This window comes from Macaca nemestrina, chromosome 5 (assembly GCF_043159975.1).
Source record: "Macaca nemestrina isolate mMacNem1 chromosome 5, mMacNem.hap1, whole genome shotgun sequence".
Taxonomy (NCBI): Eukaryota; Metazoa; Chordata; class Mammalia; order Primates; family Cercopithecidae; genus Macaca; species Macaca nemestrina.
Genome location: NC_092129.1, coordinates 5961954 through 5977215, shown reverse-complemented (window position 1 = coordinate 5977215; position 15262 = coordinate 5961954). Strand labels below are relative to the sequence as shown.

Below are 15262 nucleotides of genomic sequence, written 5' to 3'. Positions count from 1 at the left end.
TAATCCAGGCTACTAGGGAGGCTGAGGCAGGAGAATGGGGTGAACCCCAGAGGCGGAGCTTGCAGTGAGCCGAGATCGCGCCACTGCACTCCAGCCTGGGCAACAGAGTGAGACTCCGTCTCAAAAACAAACAAACCAACATCAACAACAACAAAAAAATAGTATATGTAGGGTTTGGTACAATATGTAGTTTTAGGGATCTAATGGGGGGGGTCTTGGAATGTGTCCCCCACAAGAAATGGGGAACTACTCTATCTGAAATGTTCAGTTTCAAGTGAACAACTACAAGATATGTAAGGAAACAGGAAAGTGTGACCCATATGCTGGGGAGAAAAAGACAAAAAACAAAATGACAACAGGAAATTGCATGTGAGAATGACCAAATGTCAGATTTAACATATTTCAAACTAGTTGTTGTAAATATGTTCACACAACTAAACGAAACCATGATTAAAGAAGTAAAAAAGGTAACGCTGCATCACATAGAGAATATCAATAAAGAAAGATAAACTATGAAAAAGAGCCAAGAGGAAATTATGCAAGTACAAAGTACAATAACTAAAACAAAAAATTCAGTAGAAGGACTCATCAGTAAATACGAACTGGCAGAGGAAAGAATGCTCAAATCTGACTGATAGAGACGATACAAGCTGAAGAACAGAGAGAATAGAAGAAAGGAAGATAAACAGAGCCTCAGAGAAAAGAGAGGTCCCATGAAACATACCCGAATACATACCATGGAAGTACCAGAAATGAGGGAAAAAAGTATTCAAATAAATAATGGCTGAAACTTCCCAAATTTACTGAAAAATGGTAACCATCCAGGAAGCTTAATGAACCCCAAGTAGAATAAACTCAAAGAGAACCAGAAAAAGACATGCCATAGAAAAATGCTTAAAGTTAAAGATAAGGGAACATTTTAAAAGGAGCAGAGAAAAGTGATGCATCAAGAAAAGGAACAGCTGACTTCCCGGAAGAAACAATGGAGGCCAGAAAGCCAGGTGGGATGACATATTCAAAGTGCTGAAAGAAAAGGAAGGCTGTTAACATCTAGCAGAGCTGTAATGAAAAACTAAAGGCAAAATAAATACCTTTTCAGACAAAGAAAAACATTCCATTTGGTGCTAGTTGACCTGTCTTATGAGAAATACTAAAGGAAGTTTTTCAAGCTGAAAGGAAAGGCAAGACTGCAATTTGAGTTCATGTGAACAAACACAGACCACAACATACATGAAACTTGAAGACCTTGTGTTAAGTGAAATAAGCCAGTTACAAACAGAAAAATACTATACAAGTTCATTTATATGAGGTTCCTAGAGTAGACACATTCATTAAGACAGAAAGTAGAATGGAGGTTTTCAGGGGCCGGGGGGATGGGGCGATTGGAAGTACTTAATGGGTGAGTTTCAGTTTGGGAAAATGAAAAAGTTCTGCAGATGGATGATGGTGATGATCGCACAACAATATGAAGTACTTAATGCCACAGAACTGTGCAGTTAAATATAGGTAAAATGGTAAATTTTATACTATGTATATTTAACTACAATTTTAAATATTAATTGCAACTACAGGAGAAAAGAAGAAAGAGCATCTCCGGTTTATTCATGTTATGCAGTCACTGTCCTTCTGACAGTAGTGAGTACTGATTCCTGCCAATCCCTAGAATGAGCACCTCAGAATATGATTTTATTCCTCAGGCTTTGGATTTATGAAATCAGTACCATGAAGCGAATCCCTCCTTTCTCCTCAACTTCTCATCTTCCTATTATTAAAACAAATAAATGCTATAAATATCTCCCATAAACCCTAAGGAGATTATTCAGTAATAATACTATTTGCTCAAGGCTGCTTGAGTTGAGGCAGTTACAGGAAAAGCAGGACCTCCTTGACTCAGGTTAGCAATCTCCTCGGTCTCTACAGAAATACTATGGCAAGCCTTACATTCTAATCCTTTTCCTAGTTATAAAATACAAAAATTGGAATAAATAACCCTAATAAAGGCTAACACATAAGAAGAGAACAGGCAACCCAAGCTGGAGTCTTACATAGGGAGCACTACTTGTAATCATAAATGGGAGATGTGGCCTAGTATAGTGGAAACAGCAAAGGTTTGAAATCAGACAAATAAAAAAATAGAGTGAAAAAATCATTAATGAAATTAAAATGCTACATTAGAAAATATCCACTGAATTCTTGGCCAGGTGTGGTGGATCACACCTGTAATCCCAGGACTTTGGGAGGCTGAGGTGGGTGGATCCCCTGAGGTCAGGAGTTCGAGACCAGCCTGGCCAACAAAATTGAAACCCCATCTCTACTAAAAATACAAAAATTAGCCAGACATGGTGGCATGTGCCTGTAGTCCCAGCTACTCAAGAGGCTGAATTGCTTGAACCCAGGACGCAGAAGTTTCAGCAAACTGAGATCACACCACCGCATTCCAGCAGGGGTGACAGAGTGAGACGTTGTCTCAAAAAAAAAAAAAAAAAACAAAAACAAAAACCCAACCAACCAAACAAAAATAAATAAATAAATAAAAATTCACTCAATTCTAAAGATAGTAGTAAAGGAGAAGTAGAAGGATAAAAGAGACATGAGATATACAGAAAGCAAAATGTAAAATGGCAAGCATAAATTCAACTATGTTAACAAAAACATTAAAAGTAAATGGGTTAACAATTCATCAAAAGGCAGGGACCATCAGACTGAACATAAAACATGTTCTAACTATGTGTTGCATACAAGAGATACACTTTAGATTTAAAGATACAAATAGATTTAAGGTAAAAGAATGAAAAAGATATATCATAATAAATATTAACAACAGGAAAGTTGAAGTGGCTGGATTAATATCAGACAAAATAAACTTTAATACAAAAAAAAAGTAGGGATAAAGAGGGGGCAAATCATCAATCCAACAGGAATATTTGACATTTATAAAGATATGCATTTAACAACAGAACACCAAAATATATGAAACAAAACCTAATGAAAATAAAAGGAGAAATAGGAAATTCAACAAAAACATGCAGGCTTCAATACCCCAATTTTAATAATGTGTAGAAAAATGAGACAGAAGATCAGATCAACAGGGAAATAGAAGACCTGAATAACACTGTAAACAAACTAGGCCTAATGGATCACTATAGAACACTCCAACTAATAACAGAGTGTACATCCTCAAGAACACCAAGAACTTCTCCAGAATAGACTATACGCTGGGCCATAAAAATAATCCCAATAAATTTAAAAGGATCAAAATGTACAAAATATTTTCTCCAGCAACAATGGAATAAAATCAGAAATTACTAATGGAGAAATTTGGGAAATCCACAAATATGTGGAAATTAAACGACACATTCTTAAACAACCAATGGGTCAAAAATCAAAAAGAAAATCAGAAAATACCTTGAGATACATAAAAATGAAGACATAACATACCAAAATTTATGGGCTGCAGCTAAAACGGTGCTTAAAGGGAAATTTCTAGCTATAAATACCTATATTCGTAAATAAGAAAGATCTCAAATCAATAACCTAACTCTTCACCTTAAGACACAGGAAGAAGAGCAAACAAAACCTAAATCAAGCAAAAAGAAGAAATTATAGGTTCGAGTGGAAATTAATGAAATAGAGAAAATTAAAAATTAGAGAAAAAAATAATGAAACCAAACACTGGTACACAAATATTTATAGCAGCATATTTATAATAGCTAAAGGTAGAAGTAACCCAGATGTCCATCAATGGATGAATATGGATAGACAAAATGAAGTACTGATACACTCTACAATGTGGATGAACCTTGAAAACATTAGGCTCAGTGAAAGAAACCAGGCACGAGAGACCACATACTGAATGAGCCCATTCATATGAAAGTCCAGAAGAGGACAATCTATAAAGACAGAAGATGGTTGTGTAGGGATGAGAGGAAGGGGATGGGGCAGGGGGCAGGGTAGGGATACACGGAATGAGAGGTGGAGGGCCTGGGGTGTCTTTTCAAAGTAATGAAACAGTTCTAAATTGACTGTGGTGATGGTTGCATACATCCATGAATATGTCAAAAACTATTAAATTGCACATTTCACATAGGCGAATTACATGGTATGTGAATGATATCTCAATAAATCTTTTTTTCAGAAATGATCTTGTCACTTGGAGGCTTCTGACAGTAGCACCTGTGTCATGCACGTATTTCTTTCTACCGTTTTGCAGGTAACGTTACATAAAATAAGAGAGTTTGGGGGAAAGAAAATTGAAATGCCATTTATCACCCAATACATTGTGTAATTTGGGGATTGGAGAGAGGTAATCACGTTTGAACTAAACATTTGCTACAGACGTATTGCACCACCTGGCTACCTTCCATTTCTGAATAGCATTTATGCAACTTACTAGATTCTTCGTATCACTCGGCGGTCCTCCAGAGAAGAAGTTGATACTTAACATTTATGTGACTTTTTGTCTCAGATCTGGGATGAAGTTACCATGCTGGTGATTTTATAGGTACCAACGAGCAAAAGTAAGCCATCTGAAGTGTTTATTGATGCAGATTGGTTGGCAGCAGTGGTTGGGAAATTGTTGGATATTCAATTATGTCTGATACCTGCATACCCATGATACCTGGATTCCATCAGTGCTGCAATAAAAGGAAATATCCTATTTATAATGTTGAACTTTCTTGTGCCTAGTAGGTTATAGTAACTTAGTTAAATGCCTGGCATATATAGAACAAGCAGATCAGGTGTCTGACTGTTCAATAGATAGACAAAAGTTATTTTGTTAAAACAAGACTGTGACTTCAGATGCCTGGCAGCAAATTCCTGGGTAAATAGGAAAGCCTGCAGAAGAGTGACCTGTCCAGGCGACAACTGATAGAAACCATTTGACGGTCTTGGGTGGCTACGTGCATTACACAAGCACATACCTTTGTCTTCTGACTGTGTGCAGGACAAAAAACCAATGACGCAATTTGCCACTGTTACTGTTCTTTATATTCTTTCAAGAGAATGCTGCACATGCTAGCCACTCAGTAGCACATGCTTGGACCGGGCCATTTTCTTTGATTTAACAACTGTTTTATTGGATGTTCTGACACTGCACTAGGTGCTAAGGATACAGAATGAATAATATGGTTTCTGCCATCAAAAAAGCCATAGTCTGGAAGAGGAAGGAGACAAATAGTTGCAGAACAGCAAGAGAAGTGAAAACCAGATAGCTCGGTGTCATAAAGTGGGGGATGGTCTACTCTTCATGTGTGTGCATGTGTGTATGTGTGTGCGTATGTGTGTGTGTGTATGTTTGCATGTGTGTGCGTCTGTGTGTGCACGTGTGCATGTATGTGTTTGCATGTGTGTGTTCGTGTGTGTGTGTTTGTGTGTGTATGTGTGTATGTTTGCGCGTGTGTGTGTGTGGTGGGTGTGTCTGGAGTGGGGGTTAGGGAAGGCTTCATAGACTTAAGACGAGTCTTGAAGAATGATGGCTACTGAAGCAAAGGGAAGAGACGGTCAACAGGCAGAGGACCACTCCAGTAATAGAGAAGATGATGGGTTGGGGAACAACACGCAGTCTGGTCCTGGACCAGGGAACTACAGGACAAGTGGGGAGGGCAGGAAGATGTGGCCAGGAGGCAGGCAGAGCTAGGTCAGCTGTGTTACGCTATAATTACATTTTCCCGTAAGAGGCAAAGCCATGTTTGAACCTCCGAAGGGTGGTGCCACCTCATCGTGGGGGGAATTCAGAACATGCCCTGGGACGGCAGCGGGTCTGCCTCAAGAAGGACCAGCGCCAGCTGCAAAGAACTACAAAAGAAAACCACAGAAAGCAGAGAACAAGTACATTTGTAAAACATTAATTTTCTGAAAACGCCCTGCCTCGTCTCCATTTCCTTCTGATACTGACCGCTGTAACTTACCACGGAGCCAGACCTTGTTCCCCAGGTACTGACATCAATGGGCTTCTCACCTGAGAGAGGCCCTCACAGCTGATCCTAAGGGCTTAACTCTAATCTCCCACACGTGAGCCGGGCAGCGTCCCTCATAACCTGGAGGAGGAACAGCCTTAACTGTGACAATCTCGTCCTTCCGAGGACATGTGGGCAGTCAAGCCCCGCAAAGAAGAAGGAACGGTTCAGCAGCATTTCAGAAATCTATTTGAGTGACAAGAAGTGTACAATTAAGATCAACTAATTCACCAGGAACAGTGGCAGCGGGTGGCCCATGTGTGAATGTACTAAACTGCGACGCACCAGGAGATTCAGAGGAGGGAGGAGCAGAAAAGACTAAGACCCACTCACTCCATGTGCCTGGCTGCCAGCCCATCTGCCGCTCCTCCGGGTAGCTGGAGTCTTTACCTCTTCTGAAGAAGAGATCCTGCGGTTCCCATGGTGCACTGCAAGGATGCTGTCTCACAATCTAATCTGCACTAAAACCATGTGAACCTGAGGCTCTAATGTTCCTAACACGAGATGACTCTGGGAGCCAGGACCTGCTGTGGGAAGCGTTGAATACTGCTCCGGAGCAGATGTGCGGTGACCCACTACAGGGAGCTCCAGTGACCCAGATGTGGTAGGAGTCCCCTGCTCTTCCACTTGCCCATGCAATTCGAAGTCCATTTTTGTAAAAGTGATTCGGCATCTCTTAGAGGTAAAGTACGCACATTTCACTCAAAGAACAAACTGCCTTTGGAGATGTGAAGACTGTGTTGTGTTGCAAAGGCCAGGTTCTCAGGTTTGCTTGCAACCTTGTAAATAATTATTTTAATAACACAAAGTGGGAACTTTGTCTATGAGTGTACCTCAGACTTTGCAGTCACCTGTGCTACACCTGGAGTGGGGTCCAAGACAGTGGTCCTGTTCCCTTCTCGAGAAAGATGATCGCAGGGCCCTGCAATCGTAGCTTTAGATTCTGCCTGTCCCTTTCGTATAGGGAGTGGGAAAAAACATGCATGTCATTTCACCACATTTCAGAAGTGTAAAAGGGTTTTGTGAGTAAAGCCATTAAAAGAACATGGAGATAAGACACCACTGGGCTCCTTTTGTCACTCACACTTGCTGCTAATGCATTTTCCTCCTTCGTTCATTCTCAAGAAAAGTTATGCACAGCAGAGACGGTATATCAGCTCAAAGCCTCATAACTGAGTTCAAAAAATTGTTTCAGAAGTGCAGCTAAAGGAACATGGAGAGTGATCTGATGCCCCCTTTTAAGAACACAGGTAAGAACCTACACATCTGAATGTTCAGAAACTGTCCAATTTGCAGATTTACTCCAAAGATTGCACTGTGCCTTGCTCTTTGCTCTCGAAATCTTGGCCTCAGACCAAAAGCACTAAGCCGTGACCTGACCCTCCATGGGTCCTCCCATCTCCCTGCCTCCATCCTGTCTGTCCCCCCAGTAATCAGCTATGGGACAGCCAGGGCCGGCAGCCACCTCCCCTTGTTCTCAAATCCTTCAAGAGTCTCCACCGCGGGCTGGTACCACAGTAGAGAGGGTACAACTTCTCAGGTCACAAAGATGAATGGATGGAAGGATGAGCTGCCGGAGTAGCCAAGTCATGGAAAGTGCAGCTTCTAGCATTTTCTTTTCCCACACGTTTTTCAAGGCTGCCGTACACACGCCCAAACATATTCACACTCGTTCACCAAGGAGGGAGTAAACTCAGCTGCAGCCGTGCCACGTACAACAGTATGTTGTATCCTAACAGAGAAACTCTGTATACGTTTGGGAACTGGCTCAAGTTCTCGGGCTCCGGGCCAGCAAAAACTGTGGGTGTTGTTGGCTGCGGTCCTTGAACAATACCCACAGCCAGATGATCAGACTCACACAATGGCAGCAGCACTGGAGGGATCGGCTGGTACTCCTTCAAAGAGAGAGGAGCCTGGGGATCAGGAAGGAAACGAAGGAGGAGCACGCGGGACACCCATGCAAATTACAAACCCAACAGGCAACACTGGTGCCCAACCCAGTGCGGTAGGATATACACAGCTGAGATAACTTTGGCAGAAATGCGCAGCAGGAATAATAGGGACCTAGATACTGCTGCAGCCTTGTTTTTATTTTTATTTTTTTGGTATGGAATCTCTTCCAAGAAGAGTTTACGCAAAGTTCACACACATGATCCCATCTGTCACCACTGAAACTCTGTAGAGATGTTTCAGTTCTTCTCATCACACTTGCAAATACACCAATGTGTCAACCATTAAAATGAAAAGAAAAATCAGATTCACCAACAGCAAAAAATAAATAAAATGTGTTGATTAAGTTTGGTGAACAGGTTTCACTGCACAGGAACTATCTCATTTTGTGGATGTATGAGAAGAGTGAGGAACTAAAATAATCACAAGAAGAGACACAAAAACAAACAGACAAGCGCAAAACCATCTTTCCTGTTTTAGACTTGATCATTTTGTGCTTTTTGATCAAGGTGGGGAAAAGGCGTACTTAAACAAATAGCAAACTCACTCCATTGTCAGTCCATGATGGGCCATTACGGTGTCTACCAGGGCTCCCCTCATGCACAGGAGAATTCGTACCACACTGCCCTCCACATCTTCCCCTGTGGTGTCCTCCCAGGGGTCATCCACTCTTCACTGCAGACCCTGCTGTCCCCATTTGCCATGTCTCAAAGCATGAGCCCTGTTTCCACGCAGGGTGCTTCTTGTGGTAAAACGCACCCCCAGCAAGGCACATGCACCCAGGGGACACCCAGGGACCAGCATGGAACAGGTGGAGCCTGGTGGGGGCAGGGCTCAGTGAACCTGTTTTCTAGGATTTGAATCCAGGTTGTCTCTACTCCTGAGACGGGTGAGATTAAGACCAGGTAGAGACCATCTCAGTTGGAGCAGCTAGCTAGATTGTTTAAATTCCTCTGAAAGGAGTGCAGCCTTCCAGTGTGGCCTTCATGCCACTGCAGAGTGCTCCAGCTGCCTACAAATGCCACCCAGATGCCAGGGTCCCACTGGTGACTTCTGAGACAGTGCCCAGGGGACGTGGGGCTCAGGAGTTCTTGTACAGCTTTCTAAGATACAGCCTTCGAAGCTAGCAATAGTGTTTTAGACTTCAGTAAGCTCCTCAGAGCACCTAGCTCGGTGCTTGACGTAGAGCAGGTCTTCACAAAATACTGCAGTGGGAAGGCAAATTTCACGAATTCGAAACGTTATTCAATTACTATGTGGTAACAGAATTGTGCTATGTCAAATGTAACTGATAAATCGAGCTTCAGCTGGAAAATTATTCATACTACATAGCTTTTGGTTACAATTCTTTTGATTTTCATGGCTATGATAATTAGATAAAAGATAATTTTGATAAAAGGCATAATATGAGTCTATTTTTCAAAAAAGATACCATGACTTTAAAAATATTACAATCATCCGTGTGCTATCAAATAAAGCAAGCGTTGGGAATTTTTAAATTTGCATTCAAAATGTAACTTTCTCTCTTCTCCAAAAAGAGCTAAGATTGCTTATAATAATAACAGAAGTGTAAGAGAGAAGGAAAAATGGATTTGCCCAAATTCTAAGCTGCCACAGTTCCTGTTGTGAGTAGTCAGTGGGGACAGTGACACGTATGTCCAACAACTTGGGGGAAAACACAGTGAATTTTCTCTGAGAAGGGTGGCCGTACTCCTAGTGCGCAGCTCTCACAGCACCAGTGACAGTAGCACATCCCAGGAACATGCAGAGGGAGTGCTGATGGGGAAGCCGGTTCCAGAAATGCACATTCTAGGAGTGCTTGGCTTTGCAGTACAGGAAAAAGATGGTCTGAGAGGCAAAAGCAAGTCACCAGAAAAATGTTCTCAATGGGCCAACAGGAATATTTCAGTGATGTTACTGTGGTGTGGATAATATGTCCTTCAAGATAATTATTTCCTTTTGCCTTAATCCTGTGTTCACTAAGCCAACTTCTGATGATGACGGTTTTGGCTTCCCAGATATCTCAGTATCAGGACACAGGTTTCCATGGGTCATGGACAGAAACATTCGGGTTGCTAGAATGAGATCATTGCCATTGTACGTCAACCAATTTGTGTTCTGATGAATACATATTATTGAGGTTAATCAATAAAGTCAATTTCTGATCCTACATAGCTAAGGATAAGAATAGAACCAAAGTCAGTCACTGTTCCTTCCTCCCTAGCCTGCCAATACTATCTTTTTGACACCCCACGGCTTCAGTGTTAACATTTTCTCCTCATTAAATCTTTACAGTCTATGACTAAATCAGCACATTTTGCTAGGAGCTTCCAAGTAGCCAAGACAAAAAAAGGAAACTTGAAGAGTAATTTTCATTACTTGATAAAAGGATCCTTTGTGAACTAATATTAGGAGATGTTAAATTCTATTTTAATTTACCATTCAGACTTTAGGGGAAAAAACGGCTTATGAATAACAGATTTACATGGTTTCATTCAAAGAAAAGCAGATTTTTCAAAAGACTTTCAAAAAAGGAACACTATCCTTAGCCTTAATCCCAAGCCCATCCCTGTCAGCATTTCATTAATAAAAGCAGGCACAGTCTTGTATTATGAAAGAAACAATAAGTGATTTTGAATTGACTTAAGCTTTTATACAATGTTCACCCAGTAAGCCTATCTAAGAATGCTAGTATACAAAAATTGTAATCCAAAAGTTTGTTTTTAAGCCAATTGCTTAAAACACAGGGACTATTTTCCTGTAGAAACAGTCTCAAAATTATGGAAATTCCTGGGAGAAGCCCAGAAAACCCTATTTGACCCTTGAAGTAGCTGGAATAGTGCTAACAGTGATCCTGATCAGACTCCAAATTTTGGTACCTGGTCCTTGAGCCAGAGTCCAGCTGCTGTGGCTCCCCCAGCCCCGCCCTGGTCCCCTGGGAAGAGGGGACGGGAGGGCGGGTAGCACTTGGACCTCTCCTCTGCTCAGAACCAAGGGCTGAGGCTGCTCAGACTCTAGTTCCGGCCCTGCACAGAGCAGGGTTTGCAGCTCACTCAGGGGAGCCCAGAAGGCCTGCTTCCCTCTTCCACCTTCTGAGAGGACAACGTCTCTATCCCCCAGAGACCTCACCTCAAGGTGTTGAGAAACCACATTGTTAATTTCATTGCATTTTGGTTAACTACAGCAGCCACACGTGTCAGGTGGCTACCAATTTGGACATGCTTGCACTGTGAGTGTGTGAGTGTGTGATAGTGTGAGCGCGCATGTGAGAGCACGTGTTGTGTGAGCATGTTTGTGTATATGTGAGTGTGTGTGTGTATGCGAGCATGTGTGTGTGTGAGACAGTGTGTGTTTGTGTGTATATGAGTGTATGTGTGAGTGTGTGGGAGACTGTGTGTGAAGGTGTATGTGAGTGTGGGTGATTGTATTTATGTGTGTGTGTCTGCAGCTTCCTGGGTGCTCTTTTCCTTTAGGGGTTCTTGAATACACAGCTCAGCAGCCCTTCCCTGTGATCAAGGCTGAACACAAAGGGGCCGGGTTTGCTCTTAAACCTCCTGCAGATAAGAGAAGATCTCCCCATCCTGTTAGACTATCACCATGTGCCTCTCATAGGACTCAACCCACCTGCCCCGCCCCAGATTTTTAAAAACTCAACACAAACCAACCCTCTTGACTTCTGCTTCCCTGCCAGCTATCCTTCCACGTCTCTGTTCTTTAAAACAGAACTTTCTGGAAGAATTGTCTGCACGTGCTGGTTCCACTCCTGCCCTCGCACTCAGGAGCCCCGGGAGCTGGGCTGTCACCTCCGGCGGCCACACTGCAGAGCCCCGGTCGGTCAGGTCACCACGGACTCCACCTATTTAACCCATGCAGTCCGTCCAGCATTGCTCACAGCTGCTCACTGACTCCTGGAGAAGCTTCCTGGCTTGGTTTCTGGCCGTCACAACGGGCATCCCCCGTCCCTCTGAGCCTCACTGTGCCCTGTTCGCTGAGGCTGCCCTCCCAAGGTGATCTCCTCCAGGAGGACCCGTTCACGCATCTTCCGAGGACCCACATTTGCATCTTCAGCTCCTGTCAGTGACCTCTGCACTAGAACCCTGAATTTCATGTCCACTCAGGGGCTTCTGGACAGATTATTTATCAGGCTCCGCACTCTCAGCAGGTCCCAAACATGGTTCTCAGTGCCTCCACCCCGACGCCTGCATTGTCCGTGCTCCTTCCCATCAGAACAATAGGCCCAGAGCAAAAACACAAAGCAAAATGAAACCAACCCAGGAATGCTTCCTTGCATCCAATCTACCTGGCTGACCCACTCTCCCCGTCCATGCTCCCGCGCTCTCCTCACCACTCTCTACCCCCATGCTGCGGTGCTCTGTGCCCACTCTCCACCCCCATGCTGCCATGCTCACCCCCCACTCTGCACCCCGATGCTGCCACACCCCTACTCTCCACCCCCATGCTGTGGCGCTCTGTCCCCACTCTCCACCCCCATGCTGTCGCTCTCCCCCCACCCTCCACCCCCATGCTGCTGCGCTCCCTCCACTCTTCCACCCCCATGCTGTTGCTCTCCCCCCCCACCCTCCACCCCCATGCTGTGGCGCTCTGTCCCCACTCTCCACCCCCATGCTGACGCACTCTCCCCCCACCCCCATCCCCATGCTGCTGCGCTCCCTCCACTCTTCCACCCCCATGCTGTTGCTCTCCCCCCCAACTCTCCACCCCCATGCTGTCGCTCTCCCCCCCACTCTCCACCCCCATGTTGTGGCGCTCTCCCCCACACTCTCCACCCCCATGGTGTCGCTCTCCCCCCCACTCTCCACCCCTATGCTGTCGCTCTCCCCCCACTCTCCACCCCCATGCTGACACACTCTCCCCCCACCCCCCATCCCCATGCTGCTGCGCTCCCTCCACTCTTCCACCCCCATGCTGTTGCTCTCCCCCCCACTCTCCACCCCCATGCTGTTGCTCCCCCCACTCTCCACCCCCATGCTGTCGCTCTCGCCCCCACTCTCCACCTCCATGCTGTCACTCTCCCCCCCACTCTCCACCCCCATGCTGCCACGCTTTCCCTCTTCGAGCCATCACCATGGCTCCTTCCTTCCTGGCATCTCTGCTTCCAGCAGCCTTACTGTCCTGCGTTCCCTTTCACAGGAGACTGAGTGGTCTTTGAAAACTACCTGTCACATCGCTTCACTCTTCTGCCTCAAATTTTCCAAAGCTTTGCCAGCACTTGAAGATCAAGACCTATTGCTTCCAAGGACTGTATGGCCTTGCCCCTTCCAATCTCTGTGACCGCCTCACCTCTGCTTTCTCCTTGCTGGCTGCAGTTAGGCCGTCTCACAGTTTTGTTCAGCCCTGAACATACCAGCTCAGACCTGCCTCAGTGCTTTGAAGCCTGCTCTCCTCTCCGCTGGACGCTCAGTCAAATCATCACACACAGGCTCCTATTTCTGCTGGCGCTGCCACTCCGAGAGATGCCACTCCTGCTCTAAGCCCAGGCAGCACTGACCACTCTCTGAAGCTACAGCACATGTTTGCCTCCTGAGTGTTTCTTCCTCAAGTAGAATATGAGTCCCTGGACACAAGGACTGTATCTTGGTCCTAATTGGATTACCAGGACAAAGCTACGCATAGCAGGGGCTAAATCATATTTGTAGAAGAATAACCCACCTCACCCCTTACCTAGCGCTCTCAGATAAATGCAGCCCTCCACTGGCCAAGTGCAAAGTCCTTTTGGTTTTTGTGAATATATAAAAACAGACAACTAAGACGTTACAATGTTTTCCTGTTATAGGCACACCTAAATATGCAAACTGATCCCTTTTAAAGAGGGTCATCACTTTCTCTACCTTAGAAACAGAGAAAAGCGCTTTTGTTTTTGTATTTTCGAAAATTTGCTTTCAAAGTTCCCATAATCCCATGTCATAACCTTTTTGAATAAATCGGGAACTTTTGGCTGGGTTTTTAGTTTAGCAGTAAAAGTCATCAGAGAAAAATAATGTAAATTATTTTCTTATTGAACGTGTTCTTACTTGGGAGTAAGGGTGTTATCTTCCTTGTGATATTAAATTACTACTTTGGCTGCTGTATTAATCAAGAAACTACCCAAATTAACTTCAAAAAATAAAAGGGGAAAAACATACAAAGTGCTTAGAAAAATCACTTAAAACCATGTCTATATTCCTGGGCCCTGATTTAACATCAAAAATACCCATGTCTTTCCTAATCACAGACAATTTTCTCCACTGCTTTGCCCATGAGGTCCCAGCTAAGAGCCCTGAGAGAATGCTAGGAGGGGCAGACCCTCCCCGCGGGAGGCAGAATGGCAGAGCAGGTTTCCTTTTTACCTGGCGCACTGCAGGGGTCCAGGGTGCCTTCTGCTGTGTCATCGCTCATCTGTGCCCGGGGGTCTGTCCCGCTCCTCAAAGCCAACAAAGCGGGTCCTTTGCTCCCACCTTTAAGCATGAAGGGGAGGCGGCTGGCTGGAGAGAACAACAGGGATATGACATTAGCACTAAGTTCTACTAAATACACCGTTAGAGTCGGGAGCAGGGCTCTTCTGAAAACCTCATCTCAGATGGGTAATTTGCAGAGGAAAGTGCCTGGGGCTCCCATTGGCCCTTCATGTTGGGCACTCTGGCACCATTACAGATGGTGTGACTCAGGGTGCGGAAGGCAGCTGTCGTCAGGATGCCGGGCTGCAAACACAGGTCCTAAAGCTTGATTCGGAGCCACGGAGACCAGAAACTCATGTTAGCTAGAACACCCTGCTCCTGGTCTTGTCTGGGGGACTCTGCGAGTTAGCTGTTTGGAGGGGGCCTTAAGTCACTCTCCATTTTTGGAGGTTTTCCTGAGGGGATTTTAGTTCAGCCTGTGCTTTCTAGAGCCTCCAGCCAGGCCCAAATGGTGAGGAATGTGAGCGTGTGTGTCTCAGTAGGGTCGGGTCAATGAGATGAAGGTGAGAGGAGAAACGAAGATGAAAAGTGAAACTCAGGAAGCCCCTTTAATACCTGCTGAGCTATGTTCAGCTCAGGCACAAACCTGTTCAGAACAACCCAGAAATTGTGCTAATTCATTCATCAGACCAGTGAACCTCTAATGCATTTTCGTGACGGTCGTGCCTGTGTTATATTGTCTGTGCCTTAGTGTAAAATGCTTTAGCATAAACAGTGGGATGTAGGAGTGTGCTGGTTGGTTTTAGTCTGCATCCTAGGGGTGATTGGTGAGTACCCGGGGCACCCTGAGCAGTGACACACTTCACAAGTGTTTAATATTTGAAAGAAACATCCAATTCTTGGACCCCACAGTTGGCCACTGTGAATTCTTCACTAGTCTTTGCTGCTGATGGGCCCTGG

General features: G+C 44.6%; 1 protein-coding gene across 3 annotated transcripts in view; it reads right to left on the bottom strand.

The window, feature by feature from the left end:
* Window positions 1-15262, bottom strand: part of LOC105487544 (phosphodiesterase 10A) — a 661304-nt gene that overhangs the window by 366692 nt on the left and 279350 nt on the right. For 2 of the 3 annotated variants that reach the window (XM_011750999.3, XM_011751000.3), the window contains exon 2: window positions 14255-14389. The exons of the other annotated variant lie outside the window; for it this stretch is intronic. In XM_011750999.3, coding sequence (XP_011749301.1) covers window positions 14255-14389 — 135 coding nt within the window. The remainder of the gene's footprint in view (window positions 1-14254; window positions 14390-15262) is intronic. 3 annotated transcript variants of the gene reach the window in all.